The sequence below is a fragment of the Ananas comosus genome, linkage group 8 (assembly GCF_001540865.1).
Source record: "Ananas comosus cultivar F153 linkage group 8, ASM154086v1, whole genome shotgun sequence".
NCBI classification, from domain to species: Eukaryota; Viridiplantae; Streptophyta; class Magnoliopsida; order Poales; family Bromeliaceae; genus Ananas; species Ananas comosus.
The window spans coordinates 4,954,847-4,972,860 of record NC_033628.1 but is presented as its reverse complement, the minus strand read 5'-3'; the positions used below and the strand labels follow the sequence as shown (position 1 = coordinate 4,972,860).

The following is an 18,014-nucleotide window of genomic DNA, read 5'->3' as shown; positions in this document are numbered from 1 at the left end:
TGCTATTAATAGCACGAAGCACTTGGTGCTACCAAGTTTTCTGCCGTTAGATCTACCATTTTGATCATTTTCACCCGTTAGATCATACTATTCAACCAACCATCCACTCAACCCTAGGGGGCCCACATCATCCTAACCGCACATCTCTTAATTAATCCAATGGCTAAAAACTTGGTAGCACCAATGACTTGGTGCTATTAATAGTATATTAGCCTAGTTCTATATATATATATATAGAGAGAGAGAGAGTTGGCTAGAAAACTATCGATAGCAACAGGCTCTGTTGCCACCCATTTATTTTTGATGATAGAGCCTCTAAATCAACAATCGATACCGTTGAACATGATCTATACCACTTGAAGTGTTTAGAAATCAAATTTCAAACATTTCCGATATTGTTCTCTTATCCATCGAGTGGACACAAAAATGAACGGCTGAAAATGAATATTCTTTAAAAAATGATGATAGGAGTCTTGTAGTCAAGATCAAGAGTATAGATCTTATTTTAAATAGTTTTAAAAAAATTTTAAAAAAAATTCAATTGATTTGGATATCTTTACACTGTCAAACGAGAAAACGCCTTATATTGACCATTAAAATTACAAATTTTGAAACTCTTTGATCATTAGGCAAATGATGTCGAAAAGATAATTTTTGATCCAAGGGTTAAAAACTTGATAGCAAAAAGGGTATATATCATAGGATATTCCAGCCTAACATCTCTCTACTCTCTCTATCTCTCCTCTCTCTACTCTCTCTTCTATTCTTACTATACTAATACTATATTAATATATAGATATATTATATATATATCTATATATATAGATAATATGATCATATAATTAGACGATGGAGTACTATCGATTTCAAACTAAGATTTGGTGCTATCGAGTTTTTCACCGTTAGATTTAACCCTATGATTATTTTTACCCGTTAGATTATAGCATTCAACCAACCACTCACTCAACCCTAGGGGATCCACATCATCCTAACCACCCATTTCTCAATCCAAGGGCTAAAAAATCAATAGCACTAATAGCTTGGTACTATTGATAGTATTCCAGCCTAGTTCTCTATATATATATGTATATGTATCTATTCTCTATATATATGTGTATATGTATATATATATATATATGTATATATGTATGTATATATATATATATATANGGTTTGGGCTATTGAACAGGGGCGTATCGGTGACATGAACCCGCGTACAAGTACGCAGCGCCTCAAACAGCAGGGTTGATCTGCTGCAAATAAAATAAAATGGAGGGCTTATTTGCAATTGTTTGAACATAGAAAAGGACCCTATCTCCTCCTCTCTTGTTCACAAGCTGAGAAAACCCCTCCTCATCTTTTTTCTTCCTCTCTCTTTCTAGAAGCTTCTTCGCAAGAATGATTGGTGGAGATTGGAGAGGATTTGAATGTGGATTTGAGGCTTTTGAAGGTGAAGAGCTCTCCGACAAGGTGGAGCTTGTGGTGTTCATAAGCTAAGGTAAGGTTTCTTGTAAGAACTTGGTTAGGGTTTGGTTTTATACCCTAGAACACTTGGTTTTGATCTTCTTACATGAAGGAAAACCTAGAGAAAACCTTGGGATCACATGATGAACTCATGTAGTTCATGCTATGGAAAACCTAGGGTTGAAATTGGGGTTTTCGTAGATATAAGGTTTATGGTTAAATTGACCCTATGTATCTTCAATTGAAGGTAAAGTTAACGTTGTGGGCAACTCAAATCGAAGTTCTTACGATCAGGTGACAAGTAATCGAAGAAAAGGACCATTTTTGCTTCGTTTCCGCCTGGAGGGCTGAGGCGACGTCCAAAAATTACGAAATTAGAATCCTAGCATCGCGGCCTCACCAAAAGGTGGGGGGTGCTGTCTGAAGCAATCGGACTTCTTCCTATGTCCAAGTTGTATTGTTGAGCAAACATATATATATATATATATATATATATATGAAATCTTGCATTATAGGATGTGTTGAGTAGTTGTACTTCAATTCTTTGCATGCTTCCATGGTAGAATAGAAATTGTGGGTTGAACACATAATCTAGTGAATGCATGAGGATTGGGTTGTGACATTGAATCCTATAGTGACAAGAACAAGTAGTGAACTTGGACAATATGTTTATGTAAATGAGTGGCATGTAAACTAGTGTGGTAGAGGCACTTAAACATGATTATATAAACGAGTGGCATATGATTTAGTATAGTAGAGACACTTGCAAAACATAACGACATGAATGAGTTACATGTGAATTTAGTGTAGTAGAAACACTTATGACATGATGAACATAGGGATAGTAGATTTCCCCAAGTTGTCGACATGTGCATTTGAAACTAGTGCGGTAGAAGCACTATGATTTTTGTAGATAGGGTATCTTCAAGTTGTGAGAATTGGATCATACTCACTTAGTCTGTTTTCGCTTGTTGGTGGTCGCTCCACCCAAGCAGTGGTCTCTGGAGTACTTCACGATAGGGGCGAACTTAGTTATCCCCCAGACGGTCTCGATGTGCGAGTGCAGATTCTCCTCACCTATGAGATTTTGAGAAGTGAGTCGGGGCGTAATCTTCGGGTTAGCCAAGCAGATTGGATAGCAAGTGAATGAATGGCATAGTAGATCATGCATTCATACCATGACATGAACATAGAGACATGTTAGTAGATTTGTCCTAACTATGTGCATATCTTTATTTATGATATTGTTGAAGCATAGTAGCATGATAGTTGAACTCATTGCTATGTAGAGTTAGCATTTATTAGATCATGTTGATCAAGGCATAGTAGCATAATAGTAGAATTCATACTATGCTAGCAGTTTCTTTATCATATCTATCTATCTATCTATCTACTCATGCCTGCTTAGACCTAGTGGGAAGATCGGCGGAATCGGTGGCCAAATTCACTCGGAACTATTATTACTTCTCATCCCACTTTGTTGCAGGGCCGAGCTCGAGCAGACCGGGCGAGGATCGTGGTAAGGGCATAGCGCCCTAGTAGTTAGTAGCTTTCCTTTTTGTATTAGAGCACCCTATGTACTTGAGAGATGATGATGTACATTTGGTGAGGATGCTTTTGGAGAGTTGTATACATATGTCATGAGATGAACATGTAAACCTAATGTATGCATTTTGGAGATGAAAATGTAATCCAATGATGAAAATGGTTGAATAAAAATGTAATAGCTAGTACTCTCTCTTTCGCTTTTGCTTGTTTATACTTGCAATGAATCATGTATGTGGTTAATGTTTCCGGGGCAACTATATGTACATGATTGTTGTTGTTGAGCCTTGGGCAGACAGGAGAGGTTGTGTGCATTCGGTGTTTGTTCGACGTACCCCAACCGACCAAATTGGTGGTTACGGGGCGTGGCAGACTCTAATTCTCGTCTTACCTACAGCAGCAAAGAAATTTGTGGTGTATATTGATGCATTCTGAAATGGCCTTTGGTGTGTCTTGATGCAGAAGGAGAAGGTGATAACCTATGCCTCTCAACAGTTGAAGAGTTATAAAAAGAATTACCCTACCCATAACTTAGAGTTAGCCACATTGATTTTCATCTTGATGTTATGGTGGCATTATCTTCATGGCTACCATTGCATAATATATACAGACCACGTGAGCCTCAAGTATTTACTTATCTAGAAGAAATTGAGTATGAAGTGGGATAGATGGTTAGAGCTATTGAAGGACTACGACGTCACCATTTTGTATCACCTTGGGAAGGAAAATATGGTAGTGGATATGCTAAGTCGAAAATCCATGAAAAACCTAACATTGTTGATCACGAGCCAAGTGGAGCTACAAGAAAAGGTGATAATTGGAGGTTGTTGCATCCGGTTTCTTGGTAAAACTTACGAGACTTAGAGTACAACCAATCTTGTTGGATAGGATTAGAGAAAAACAAGAATTGGATGTGAAACAAAAAACGATGCAATCCAACAGCAAGGGAGGACTTTAGTATGGACTCCAATGGAGTCTGGCGGTTTTGGGGTAGATTGTGTGTGCCCAATAAGCTGAAAATCTGGAAGAAAATCTCAAGGGAACACAATGATCTCCATATACCATACACCCGAGTGGCACCAAAATATATAAGAACGTGAAAACACATTCTTGGTGGCTCTGAATGAAAGGAGATGTTGGATGTTATGTGGCTCAGTGCCAGTATGGATTGTCACGGATGGAGATTCTTTATTCGTATCGCAATTTTGGAAGAATCTACACGAGACTCGTAAGACGTGCCTTGATTTCAATACGGCATATCACCCACAAAGTGATGGACAATCTAAGAGAACAAATCAAATTCTCAAGAATATGTTGCGGGCATGCGTCCTCAACAATGAACCGGGTGGAACAAGAATTTGCTAATAGCGGAATTCACCTACAACAATAGCTTCCAAGTGAGCATCAGAATGGCACCATATGAAGTATTGTATGTAAGGAAATGTTGGTCTCCATTGCATTGGAGTGAGGTTGATGAGAAATCTACCGTGGATTCAGACATAGTGCAAGAGGCCAAGGAGAAGGTTTGTATTATGTGCCAAAGATTGTTGAAGGTGCAAAGCCGGCAAAAGAACTATTTCAACAAACGCCAATGTCATTTGAAGTTTAGCATTGGGGACCATGTGTTTTTGAAGGTCTCTCCCACGAGAGGAGTAAAACATTTTGGGATGCGGGGGAAATTGATTCCTCACTACATTGGATCATTTGATGTGTTGGAGTGAATTGGCCCAATGGAGTATCGGATTGTGCTCCCCCGCGATTAGCAAGAGTACACGACGTGTTCCACATGTCTCAACTCCACAAGTATATTTTCAATCCCATACATGTCATTAGCTATCCACTACTAGATTTGCAGGAGGATTTGAGTAATGACGAGTACCTAGTTAGCATCCTCACCTGATAAGAGAAGGTATTGCAAAATCACTCCATCCCATTTGTCAAAGTGTTGTGGAGCAATCATAAGAAGCGTGAAGCTACTTGGGAGCTTGAGAGCATGATCCGTGAGCATTTTCTTATCTCTTTTGGGTATGAAATTCAAGTTTTGTAGACGAAACTCTCTATTAGGAGGAAGAATGTAATACTTTGAACTTTTGCAAATAATTAAGTTCTAGTGAGAAATAAGAATGGAAACTATCTAGTTAAACCTCATTGGTTTTTGGGAAGCATCAGAGTATTTTCGGTGAAAAAAATGGCACGTAAATGGACTCTGAAGAGATAAATATGCAAATTGTAGATTTTTATTTAATATCGGTACTACAGTAGAGTATCGATACTAAGCTATGAGGAGGCTGGGAGAGCTCTTGAGTTCTATGAAACTCCCCTAAGTACTAGTACTGAAACACTGCATACAGGTACGAAAATAGGCAGATACTAGTAAATAATAAAAAACAGAGAAATCCAATGTTTGGATTTTGCAGAATTGGCTGGAGTATCGGAATTCAATGAGTGGTGTACTGGAACTAAAACCCGCGTATCAGTACTCAATTCCGTGAATAGCAAAGTTTTTGGCTGGTTGTCAATATGATTGATTGGAGGCGTTGCAGTTGACATAAACAAGCTAGATAGCCTGCATGTTGGTGGATCACCGGTGAGACTTGTAACCGGGCATGAGGTGGGCGCAGGCTAGACCAGACTGTTNTGTATACATACATATACATATGTATACATACATATACATATGTATACATACATATATATATATATATATATATATATATATATATATATATATATATATGCCCGGGAGCTCAATGACGCTTGGATGACTCAGCTCTGTTCACATTAACATTCTAGTTCAATACCTCTATATGGCAAATTTGTCATCTTTCTGTTCAGATAAACTTAAGTTTAAAAATGCGATGATCGCAAAAACTTCTTTACATTATAGAAGCCATGAACTCACGATCTATAGTAGAATTGCTAAATGCAACTATAGGCCTTACAAGCTACTCTCTACATTACAGTAGATGGTCCCAAAATTTCACATATATGAATATTAGCCTTTTTTTAAACATTCTAACATTCAAGAATAAATGATATTATAATAAAGAATATGCATGCTTTTTTCAATTGGCGGAAATAAATAACCTATATTAGAGCATTTATCTATGGTAGCTAGGTTAACCACCGTAAACGTCGGCTATGGTTCCAATTTTTGCCGGGCGCAACAAGTTGTCCAGAGTTCTCAATTTTACCTAAAAGTAGATGGCAGCTTTACGAGATACTTACGGGATTACGATCATTTTTATACAGTATCAAAACTTTACAATTTTTAGCAACAGGGCTAAAACTTACCCAATGGATGGAAAATTTCTAAGCTCCGAAAAGAGCACGAAATCCCTTCAATCTATCCTAAGGAGGTTCTAATCATCATTTTGGTCCAAACCCTAGATCAAAAAGGCCCAAATACTAAGCCCGGAGAACTCATCTAGGGTTTCATCTCAGAAATCTCTAAAATTCAACATCTAGAGGAAAATGATCGTAGTCACTTACCTTAGAAAGCTTTCAACCACTCTCAAAGTCCTCAAACTTCAAGTATCTTCCCTCATCAAACTCTAAACCCAAGGCTCAAGTTCAAAATGGTGCGAAATAGATCCAATAGGCAAAGAGAGGGAAAAACCATTCAAAATCAAAGCTGATTGGGGAACGGAGATCGAAATCCAAAGGGTGAAAAGGGAGGAGGATGCCCTACCTGGTTCAGCCACTCTTTCTCAGGCCCCAGGGGAGAGCACCTGGGGCGTGGGTGCTGATATAGAGCACCACAATCTATGCGAAAAACCCCGGCAGAACAAACTGTTCTAGATTGTGCCAAAGTGTACCGGTACACGGGAATAGTGACCGGTACAGGGAAACAGTACCGCGTACACATCCTACCGAATAATGCATAACCGAGTGACTCAGAGTTTCGCAATTGCACAAGTTGTACCGGTTACAACCCAAGTGCGTACCCGTGGTACAAAGTATGTACCGGTACGGCCATCAAGAGTGTACCGGTAACCTTGTGCAGAAATGCAATCAGAGGGTAGGCTAAGTCCAAACTCTTTTGTGTGAACCTTTAGCACGTACTAAAATTACCACGATTCTCAGGATGCGAGCATACGGTCGGGGAACATCGTGCAGACGACACCAGAAAGTCGTGGAAAAAAAAAAAAACTTTGGACACTGTCCGAAACACTCGACCCCGCAATTTGCATAGGTCCAGTTGTGTTACGATATGCAAAGATATATAGTAGTTGAAAGAAATAAGGATTACCTTCTAGATTGTTTGGCCTAGCACTGCTACCCTGTGAACAGGTATTCTTACAATGATTCTTCTGCATGATGCGCCCAAACCACACATCTTAGCAATTTTGTGTTTTCTCTTAATAAATCTCTCCTGCTCCCTTATTCTATCTTTTACGTGGCCTTGCTGCAAGCGTTTTGCTAAATATATGGTGGCCAATACACTAAAACCGTATATCACTCTTTTTCCTTCCTCTTGGGCGCAAATGGCTTAATATTTATGAATAGGCATTCGATCCTTCTCCACAGTGAAGTTATGATTTGATGCATAATCTTCAGCATTGACTTTCATCTTTAGCTATAAAAGCAGATTGATGTACACAGGCGCAATCCGGAGACTTGCCATCTCTTCTAAACATGGATGCATGTTCTCTACATCAACTACATCACATCTTGATTAGGCACTTCTATCTCCACGAATGCTCTCACATGCACATCACTACTATATTTCAAGTCCTGCATTACACAATACAAGTTTGTGAAGGTTTGGCTGTTAGGAATAACTTTATAGTAAGAAACAATTCAGCAGGTTTTGGTTTTATATTATACCTTGACGGATAATTGTTGTATGCTTGAGTTTGCTCCGTGGACCAAGTTTGTTGACCATTTTGCCTCCATCTTCTTCTTCTTTTTTATCATAATCTGTATTTTCTGTGTATCGGCATCCATCATATCTATCATCTGCGTCTATTTCCTTTCTTCTTTATGAATTCTAAGAATTAAAGAGTGCTCAGAGATATTATTTGGTTTTGTTCTGCCTTGATCATCTTTCCAAATGAAAAAGCGGATCCATACATTGGACCCTGATTTCTCTCTTAAGAAGTCAATACCCATCTACTATTCTTGCCATCTGCACCTTTCCCAGTGTTTTGTATGGATACTGAAATTGTGTGCTGAATTGTATATCCCCTAGCTGCTCCCACATAGATGTTTCTTACAAAATATCTCTCGAAATGCGTATTTTGGAATTACTATATAAGGGTGAACATGCATTGCCTCGATGTTCATCAGCATAGATAGACGAGCTGAAGTGGGCCTTCATCTAAGCCTTTTTGACTATCTACTGGATAGAACCAAAATCATTAGGACAACCATAAGCTTACCTCGAAGAGCTACCAGGTAACCATTTCCCAAATTTCTGCATTTTCTGGACTCACCACACCATAATGCACCGGAAAAACTGAGATTGTTTCCAGTCCAATGCAATGTTGAAACAATATCCCTTTGAAATTTTACCCTTTAAGATAGAGGCTTCCATCTAAACGCACATAATGGGCCTTAATCACCTCTTAGCAATAACCTTGTATACTAGCCCCAATAAGCCAAGTTTAAACATTTCGCTGAAATGTGTTTACCCTGCCAAAGTCTATATTTAATTCGTGTATATGATTGCCCTACATCTTTCTTCTGCTTAAATCTCATCACAAAAAACAAAACTCTTAAATGAATGACTAGATCGTACTTTCCAGTGTATTGGGTCATAGCAGCACGCTCCCTTGCCTTCCACACCCTTAATAGGAAACTCTAACCTTGCATTACTGTCTGTTTAAGGTTTTCTGCAATTCATCACAGGTATTCACCTTCACTTTTTTTAGCAATTTAATGATCTTTTCTGCAATTCCATCCTTTTGTAGCGTTCTTGTTTCCAAACCTATTGACAATTACACGTATGCTTGATTAGAAGACGTTTTGATTCGTGTCAACTACAAATAGATTGAAAGATAATAATTTATGAGTTTAAGTAATATTAGACTAAGTAGCCGAATTACATTTACCTTATTTACGCTGAACGGATTAGTTTCTTTCCCTTGGGTGGCGTGTTCAATTCTCACCACAACTTCTGTCGTACATCTTGCAGTCACTCATAGATTTTTGATCACTTTTAATATAAACCCTTGTATTGGAATTGATTTTGGACAGCGAATTGGAAGAATGAGCACTTCTAAATTGAATGGACATCAGGAACTCTTACACCGTGAGTCCACAATTGGATCTCATTTGTCAATAACTAACTGCATTCTCACCTGATGTCGAGTATTCATAGAAACTAAAGCATTAAATCTGTTTCAAATTTTTTAGTAGAGGGATTTTTTATCTGATTTCATCTACTCCCTCAGCTACACCTTCTTCTTCAACACTTCATTACAGCTCATAATCAGCCTTAGATGGTTCACCTTCATCTAACACCATATGCTGTGTCTTCCAAACCTCATCTTACCAGATCATAATCAGTCTCTAGATTAGCTCACTTCATCTTTAACAACTATATTATTCCTCAGGTACACTTCATTCTCAAACAGATCTTCTACACCATGTATATTCAATTTCATACTTCCAAACATTTCTATCTTCCACAGCTACTTCTCAATTCTAAGCATTATCTTCCGGTTCCTCAGCTACATTCTCAATTCTAACATTTTTCAATTGCTTCACACCTCAAACTTCCCCCTAAACTATCCAATCCTCAGCTACATCCTGAATTAAATTAAAAGGAGATGCCAGTCGGAACTAATAGTAACAAAATTTTTCTATTCATTCGCTTGTACATCTGTGAATTGGATCTAACAATATAATAGAGAATCACTTTCATCTTTAATTCAATAAACTTTTTGAGGCTTCTCTTTGGTCTTCTCCTTATTTATAAGCCACTGCACATATTCTGTTCTCCCAACCACATATTATTTTTGTTATTTCTTCTCAAAACAATTCTTTTAAAATATGTATTCACTAAAGCCTATGTGTAGCAAGTTTTGCTCATTCCATACACATTATTTTGTCCTACTTTTGTCTATAACTGACGTTTAAAACACCCCCCCATATCGTAACTTTTCAAATCTAATATATCTAGTGCCATAGCTGAAATTGACAATTCAAATGTAGAATTAAACTAACACAAATATTATAATGAGAATTTCGATGCGATAGCAAAATGATATTAAGATCAAATACAAAAAATTAAATGTGATTTATTAATATCTGCATGCTCATGCCTGAAGAAGTGATTTTCTAATAATCTGGATGCCAATGCTTAAATTGCAAATCAAAGCTAGATTTAAAATACACCACATATAATGCAATCAATGCACTAGCAAAAGATTTTGGATTTTTAAAGATCAATCAAAATAATTAATTCATGAATAAATTGATAAGAAGTTAAATTAATTATAGCATGAATTAAAAAAATTAGATGTAAAAATTTACAAAATTTTCATGAAATCTCTCATCTTTTTCTTACGTAGAAATGGAGAACACAATGTTGACCCCTGTTCTCCTGCCAACAGTAGCACGAATTATATCGGTACCCCAAATCCACTAAATAATGGAAATGGTTGAGCGAAGATCAACGGGGAACAGCGGAGAAAGAGCAGCGGAGAAGGGAAGTACTTTTACAAGGAAACAGAGAGAAAATGGTAGAGGGAGAGCAACAATTTTTCTCTCCAACAAGGTGCTCATCTAGGATTGAGACGCAGGGTGCAATGCGCCAACTTGGCGTTAGAGGTGTAGTTAAAGATGCGTGAGGGGAGAGAATGAGAAGGAGTAAACTTAAAGGGTTAATTAGCGATAAAGAGGTAGGGGGGCAAAATATGTAATTTTTAGATGTATTTAAATCTTAGTATACATTTAACACAATGGTTTAACCGAGGTTTAAGCTAACAGAGGGAAACGTGCAGTGGTAATCTTGGAAAATAACGTTAAAACGCACGAGGGGCATCATTTGAAAGAAAAAAAAGTAGGGGTAATCGATATTCCATACGGCATGAGGGGTATGGTTTAATAGCGGCAATCTATCCCTTTTATTATTTATTAGCCTTAAAGTTCATGGGCACAAAAGGTATTTGTTTTTTCCTCATAGATCACAAACATTTCTCTATTTGCCCTTAAGTTTAAGGACAAATAGTGGGTCGGCAAATAAACTAGTAGGATATTTAGCTCACGTTTAAACCCAATGATTACTTAAGAGGTGTAATACGGGTATTTTGAATAACGGCAGTAGGAGGGGAAGGAACATATGAGGGCGTATATTAGAAAATGAAAAAAAAGAAAAATAGTCGGGGATAAATCAAGATATTTTATGAAGTTATTGTAAGGGTATATACGCATTTCCTACGTAAAAACATTATGGAGGAGAATGAGAGTTCTTGGTAGTTAATGTTCACCAAGAATAAGGTATATACTAGTGTAAGAGACCCGCCGCTTTCGCAGCGGACGGAAACGTATAGAACGCTACCAAGTAGAAATAAAAAGTTATCCATCAATAAAAAAAAAAAGAAAAATAAAAACTTATCACAAAACAACTTAGATATATATATATATATTATATATATAATTATTTAATATAATTAATAATAAGCGATTAATGTAATTAAGAAATAGTAAATTAAAGAATTATTTCATTCTCAAAAGATGAAACAACTAAATTGAAACCATGAATCTTTCTCCGAACTGAGAAATATTATCGGAGATCTAATTCAAAACTTGCAAACAATAATTGATAAATAATTTTATAGAGGAAAAGAAAGGGAAAATCATATTTTCAAATTAGGAACAAACTTGCGATTGAGGATGATTTAATGGTCTTCAAATTGCTGATTAAATCTTGTTCTCCAAAGAAGTAAAAACTTCTTCATGTAAAAGGAAGGCCTAAAGACAGCATCCGAAAAACTAAAAAACAAAAAAAATGAAAGTTAAATTTTTTTAAATTAAAATTTATATAATTAAAACACTAATTTATATAATATTATTATATATATATAATATATATATCAGTTAAAAGCAATTGGAGAAGCCACTGAGCAAAAAATTCAAAGGATGGAAGTGAAAGTTCTATTTTGGCTTAAATTACTTTTTTGTATTGTAATCCTTGATATACTGATAAGGGGAGTATTTTAGATATGATGGACTATATAATACAGGATGTGATGGAGTATTATATAATTTTCATGTAATTGGGTTGGTTTACAGGATGCAATTACAATAGTTTATCTCTGTTAAAGAAGTATTATTATGTAGGATATCTTATTTAAAGCATTCATTCAATATTTGCAATTACTTGGATTACATCATAGCAGAACTTTCATGAATAACAATTGTATACCAACAATTCCATCATCATCCAAAAATATAAGTCATCATGAATAACAATTGTATCATGAATAACAATAATATCATTCAAGCTCCAAAATATAAGTCATCACATCCAAAATATAACAGGGTCATCATCAGTCAAAAAATTACAGGCCATCATCATCCATCATCATCTAAAAAAAATAGGGTCATCATCATCCAAAAAATAACAGAGCATTCATTCAAAAAATAACAGAACATTCATCGAAAAAATAACAGAGTATTCTCAACCTAGCAATCTATTTGCATCAATGCTAGAAATGGTTGAACCCTGTTGTGAATAGAGAATTGCAGCATTTTGCTGTGATGTTTCTGCTGCAACTTGAGAATCTAACTCCCGCTGCTGCGATCCGCTAATTTTCCTTCTTTTCTTCCTAAAAATGAAGTTTAAAGTCACTGAATTTAGCACTTAAGACTAAGATGCTGTACGGAAATATATTTACCTTGAAGATGCTGTATTGCCCTTTTGCTGCTGTACTACCCCTGCTGCTACATCTTGAGCTAGCTCTCGCTGCTGCGATCCACTATTTCTCTTCCTTTTCTTACTGAAATCGAAGTTTAAAGTCACTAATTATATAAATTAAGATTATAAGAAAAATGAAAGATAAGATAATAGCTTGATGGAAAGATGTAGCATCATGAAATAACCTTTTTTGTTGCTGTGATATCGCTGCTGCCGCATGTTCAGAATCGTGCTCTTGTTGTTGCGATCCACTATTTTTTCTTCTTATGTTGCTGGAAAAGAAGTTCATGATTACTATATCTAGATATTGAAACTAGTGAAAAATATGATGTCACGCCCCGGGACCGGCGGAGGCCCTCCCAGTAGCGTGCCCAGACCCGCCATATGTCTACACATATAAGGCGTCTACAATAAAAGCGGAAGTAAAAGCAAGTAATAAAACAAATAGAAGAAGTGAAATAATGAGCAGCTAATGATATCAGAGCGAGTAAAGTTCTAACATCTACACCAAGGTAAAGAAGTAAAGCTGGACAATAAAAGAAGTCATAAGTAGTACAATATCTGTCTCAAAAGTATAAAAACGGTGGTCTCTAATACACTGGTAGAACTCTCAACCTCTCGCAAAAGGGAACAAAAATCGAGAGGTAGACCACCTAGCAACTCGTCCTCGAAGGAAGCTAGCTCGAAGCAACTCCCTTCCCGCGATCCCTGGCCTCACCCTGAGTGGAAGGCTCTGTAAAACATCGAGAAAAAGAGGGCATGAGAACTATAATTTATAGTTCCCAGTGGACAATTACTGACCTCAGCTCAATGCACCACTAGGCCCCAAAAGAAGAGGGTAAGTACAATAATAATAGCAATAAATAGCGAACACGAAACTGCTGAAGGAAGCATGAATGAAATGCTATGCTACTATGTCTCCAATAAGCATGATGATATGGTAATGTACATCTACGCTATCATAAGGTAATATATCCGCTGCATACCAATATGTCTCAACATAAAAAGCAAGTAAACCTCGCGATGCCATATGTCAATGCATAAGGGTAAACTCTACCCAAACAACCGAGTATACTACGATGCAATAATGAAACCGGCAAGTGTACTAAATGTACTAATGCTATATCGTAAGCGTGTCCAAGTAATCCAACTACTAATCCTATCTAGTAGTGATAGTCCATATACAACACCGTGTCGATTTTCATTTCCAATTTAAGGACCTACTCAAGGTAGTCCAGCTTGTGCCGCCTAAGTGCCTGTGGTAGCCCAACATCCCTACTCTTGGAATGTGTCTGTCCCACTCGACCCCGTAGGCTTCTCAATACCGCACGAGCGAACGTAGTCGCGTAGGCTAACTCCGGAGTGCCGGCTTGTAGGGAGCGACCCTCACAAGCATGTGCGAATGAGCACAAATGGCAAGCAAGCGTAGTCCAAGTCTCAAATATCCAATCCTCATGTCTCTAACATGGTATCATAACTAGCATCCCGAAGATCCAGTCTAAGTCACAATGTGAAGTTTTAGCATTTGCCACGCCTAGTACCCCTTGATGACACTTAGGCAATTTGGTGTCCAACATGTAACCCAAATCCCTCGAAGGCCCTACTCACTAGGTTCACACATGTCCCGAGCTCAATGCCGCTTGATGACATCAGCTCTCTAGTTCACATACATTCTAGTTCAATACCTCTATATGGCAATTTTGTCATCTTTCATGTCTCAAATAAACTTAAGTTTAAATGCATGATCCAAAACTCATTTACACTATAGAAGCATGAACTCACGTCTCATATAGAATGCTAAATGCAACTATAGGCCTACCAAGCTACTCTCTACTACATAGAGGTCCAAAATTTCAACATATATAATATAGGCCTTTTAAGCATTCTAAAATTCATAATAAATGTATATAATAAGAATATGCATGCTTTTTCAATTTGCGGAACATAAATAACCATATATGAGCATTTCTCATATGTAAGCTAGGTTAAACCCACCGAACCGTCGCGTAGGGTCTCCATCCGCCGAACAAAGTTGTCCCCGAGTCTCAAATTACCCTAAAAGTAATGAGCGACGAGATACACGGGCATTACGATCATTTATAAGATCAAACTTTAACAATTTTAGCAAAAGGGCTAAAACTTACCCAATGTATGGAAAATCTCTCTCAAGCTCCAAAAGAGAGCTAAATCCCTTCCAATCTATCCTAGAGGAAGGTTCTAATCCAATCAATTTTGGTCCAAAAGCCCTAGATCAAAAAGGCCCAAATATAAGCCCTAGAACCTCATCTAGGGTTTCATCTCAAGAAAATCTCTAAAATTCAAATCTAGAGGAAAAGATCTAGTCACTTACCTCTAGAAAGCTTCAAACCAAGCTCAAAGTCCTCAAACTTCAAGTATCTTCCCTCAATCAAACTCCAAACCCAAGCTCCAAGCTTCAAAAATGGTGGAAATAGCTCCAATAGGCAAAAGAGAGGGAAAAACCATCAAAATCCAAGCTAGAATGAGATCAAATCCAAAAGGGGTGAAAGGGAGAGGTGCCCTACCTGGTTCCCCACTCTTCTCAGCCCAGGGGAGAGCCCTAGGGGCGTGGGTGCTGATATAAGAAGCCCACAATTGCGAAAAACCCCCTGCAGAACAAACTGTTCAGATTCTGCCAAAGTGTACCGGTACACGGGAAAGTGTACCGGTACACGGGAAACTGTACCGGTACACATCCTACGAAAATGCAAACCCGAGGCTCGGGTTCGCAATTTGCCACAAGTGTACCGGTACAACCATCAAGTGCGTACCGGTACAAAGTGTGTACCGGTACGGCCATCAAGAGTGTACCGGTACACCTTGTGCAGAATGCAATCCGAGGGTAGGCTAAGTCCAACTTTTTGGTGACCTTAGCACTACATAAAATACCACGATTCTCAGGATGCGAGCCATAGGTCGGAACACTGTCAACGACCCACCAGAAAGTCTGGAAAAACTCGAGACACTGTCCAAACACTCGAACCCCGCAATTTGCATAGGTCCAGTGTGTTACATATGAAAGATAATATAGTAGGTTGAAAGAAATAAATTACCTTCTAGATTGTTGGCTAGAACCTGCTACTGGAACAGTATTCTTACCAAGTTCTTGCATGATGGCCAAAACCACCACATCTAGCACATTTGTGTTTTCTCTTAATCATCTCTCCTGCTCCCCTTATTCTTCTTTTTCGTGGCCTGCTAGCAGGTCTTGCTAATATAGGTGGCAATACACTAAAACCTATATCACTCTTTTTCCATTCCTCTTGGGCAGGCAATGGCTTAATATTTAATGAATAGGCATCTCGATACCTCTCCACAGTGAAGTATGATGATGCATAATCTTCAGCATTGACTTTCATCTTAGCTATAAAAGCAATTGCATGTACACAGGGCAATCCGGAGACTTGCCATCTTCTACATGTGCATGTTCTCTCATCCAACCTTACATCACATCTTGAATTAGGCCCTTCTATCTCCACATGCTCATCACTGCACCTCAACACTATAATTTTCAAGATCCTAGCATTAACACAATACAAGTTTGTAAGTTTGCTTGTTTAGAAATAATTTATAGTAAGAAACAATAAGCAGGTTTTTATATTTACCTTGGTCAAATTGTTGATATGCTTAGTTGCTCCTGGTACAAGCTTTGTTGACCATTTTGCTCCATCTCTTCTTCTTTTGTTCATCATAATCATTATTTTCTGTCGTATGGCATCCATCATATCTATCACTGGTCTATTCCTTTCTTTACTGATCCAAGAATTAAAAGTCTCAGAGATATTATTGGTTTCTTGTTTGCACTTAGCATCTATTCCAAATAAAGAGCGACTCCATACATGACCATGATTCTCTCTTAAGTAATCAACCACTCTACTATCTGCCATCTGCACCCTTTCCATATGGTACTGAAATGCTGAACTTGTATATCCCCTAGCTGCTCCCCATAGATGTTTCTTCAAAATATCTCCTCGAAATCGTTTCTTGAAGTTACTATATAAGTGACGCATGCATTCACGATGTTCAGCAGTAGGATAGACAGCTAGAAGGGCCTTATCTAAGCCTTTTTGCCTATCACTGGATAGAACCAAACCATTAGGACAACCTATAGCTTCCTTGAGAGCTACCAGGAACCATTCCCAACTTTCTGCATTTTCTGACTCAACCACACCATATGCAACCGGAAACACTGAATTGTTTCCATCCAATGCAATTGCTGAAACAATAATCCCTTTGAATTTACCCTTAAGATGAGCTCCATCTAAACCGACATATGGCCTACACCCTCTTAGAAAACCTTGAATACTAGCCCCAAAAGCAATAAACATTCGCTGAAAATGTTGTTTACCCTCCAAGTCGTATCATTTATCTGTATATGAACTTGCTACATTTCTCTCGCTAATCTCATCAACAAAAAATCAAAAACTCTTAAGAATGATAGATCCCTAATTTCCATGTAAGTGGGCTCAATAGCGAGCTCCTTGCCCTATCCACACCTTAAATATGGGCAACTCCTAACCTTGCATAACTAGCTCTTTAAGTTTATCTAGACAATTCACTCACAGGCTATATCACCTTTCATTTATTTAGCCAATTAATGATTCTTTCTGCATCCATCTTTCGTAGCATTCTGTTTCCACACCTATTGACAATTCACACGTATGCTCGATTAGAGAGTTTTGATCTCGTCAATAAATAGATTGAAAGAAAATAATTGAGTTAAGTAATATTAAGACATATACAATTACAATTACTTAACTTTACCTGAAAAGAGGTAGCTTCTCCTGAATCCTTGCCTGCGTAGTGATTCTCCACCCCACCAACCTTCTGTCGTAACATATTTGCAGTCAGTCTAGATGATCCACTTTTAATAACCGTTGTATTCGGAAATTGATTTGGACCAGCGAAAGGAAAGAGCCACTTCTTAAAGGGAAGTGACAATTCAGAATACTTCACACCAAGTCCACGTAATGTGGATCTCCATTGTCATAAACTAACTCATCTCCACCTTGAGTTCAAGTTTCAAATAGACGAAGCCTAAAAATTTTTTCAAAATTTTTAAGTAGAGGATTTATCCCTGATTCATCTACTCCCCTCAGCTACACCTTCTATCTGCCAA

The 18,014-nt window shown here is 37.7% G+C and overlaps 1 protein-coding gene across 1 annotated transcript; it reads right to left on the bottom strand.

Annotated features, from left to right (window-relative positions):
* Positions 16,382 to 17,223, bottom strand: LOC109714112. The gene is made up of 2 exons (XM_020238549.1): positions 16,501 to 17,223; positions 16,382 to 16,414 (listed from the first exon to the last, which is right to left on the bottom strand). Exons 1-2 carry the CDS (start codon positions 17,221 to 17,223, stop codon positions 16,382 to 16,384), a joined length of 756 nt encoding a protein of 251 aa, XP_020094138.1.

What these genes read in the sequence shown, in the direction of transcription:
- LOC109714112 (XM_020238549.1), bottom strand. Translation starts at nt 17,223, where the DNA reads ATGTTTATTGCTTTTGGGGCTAGTATTCAAGGTTTTCTAAGAGGGTGT. An exon ending in ATATCAACAATTTGACCAAG is followed by an intron (nt 16,415 to 16,500) that starts GTAAATATAAAA and finishes TGTTAATGCTAG; the next exon opens with GATCTTGAAAATTATAGTGT.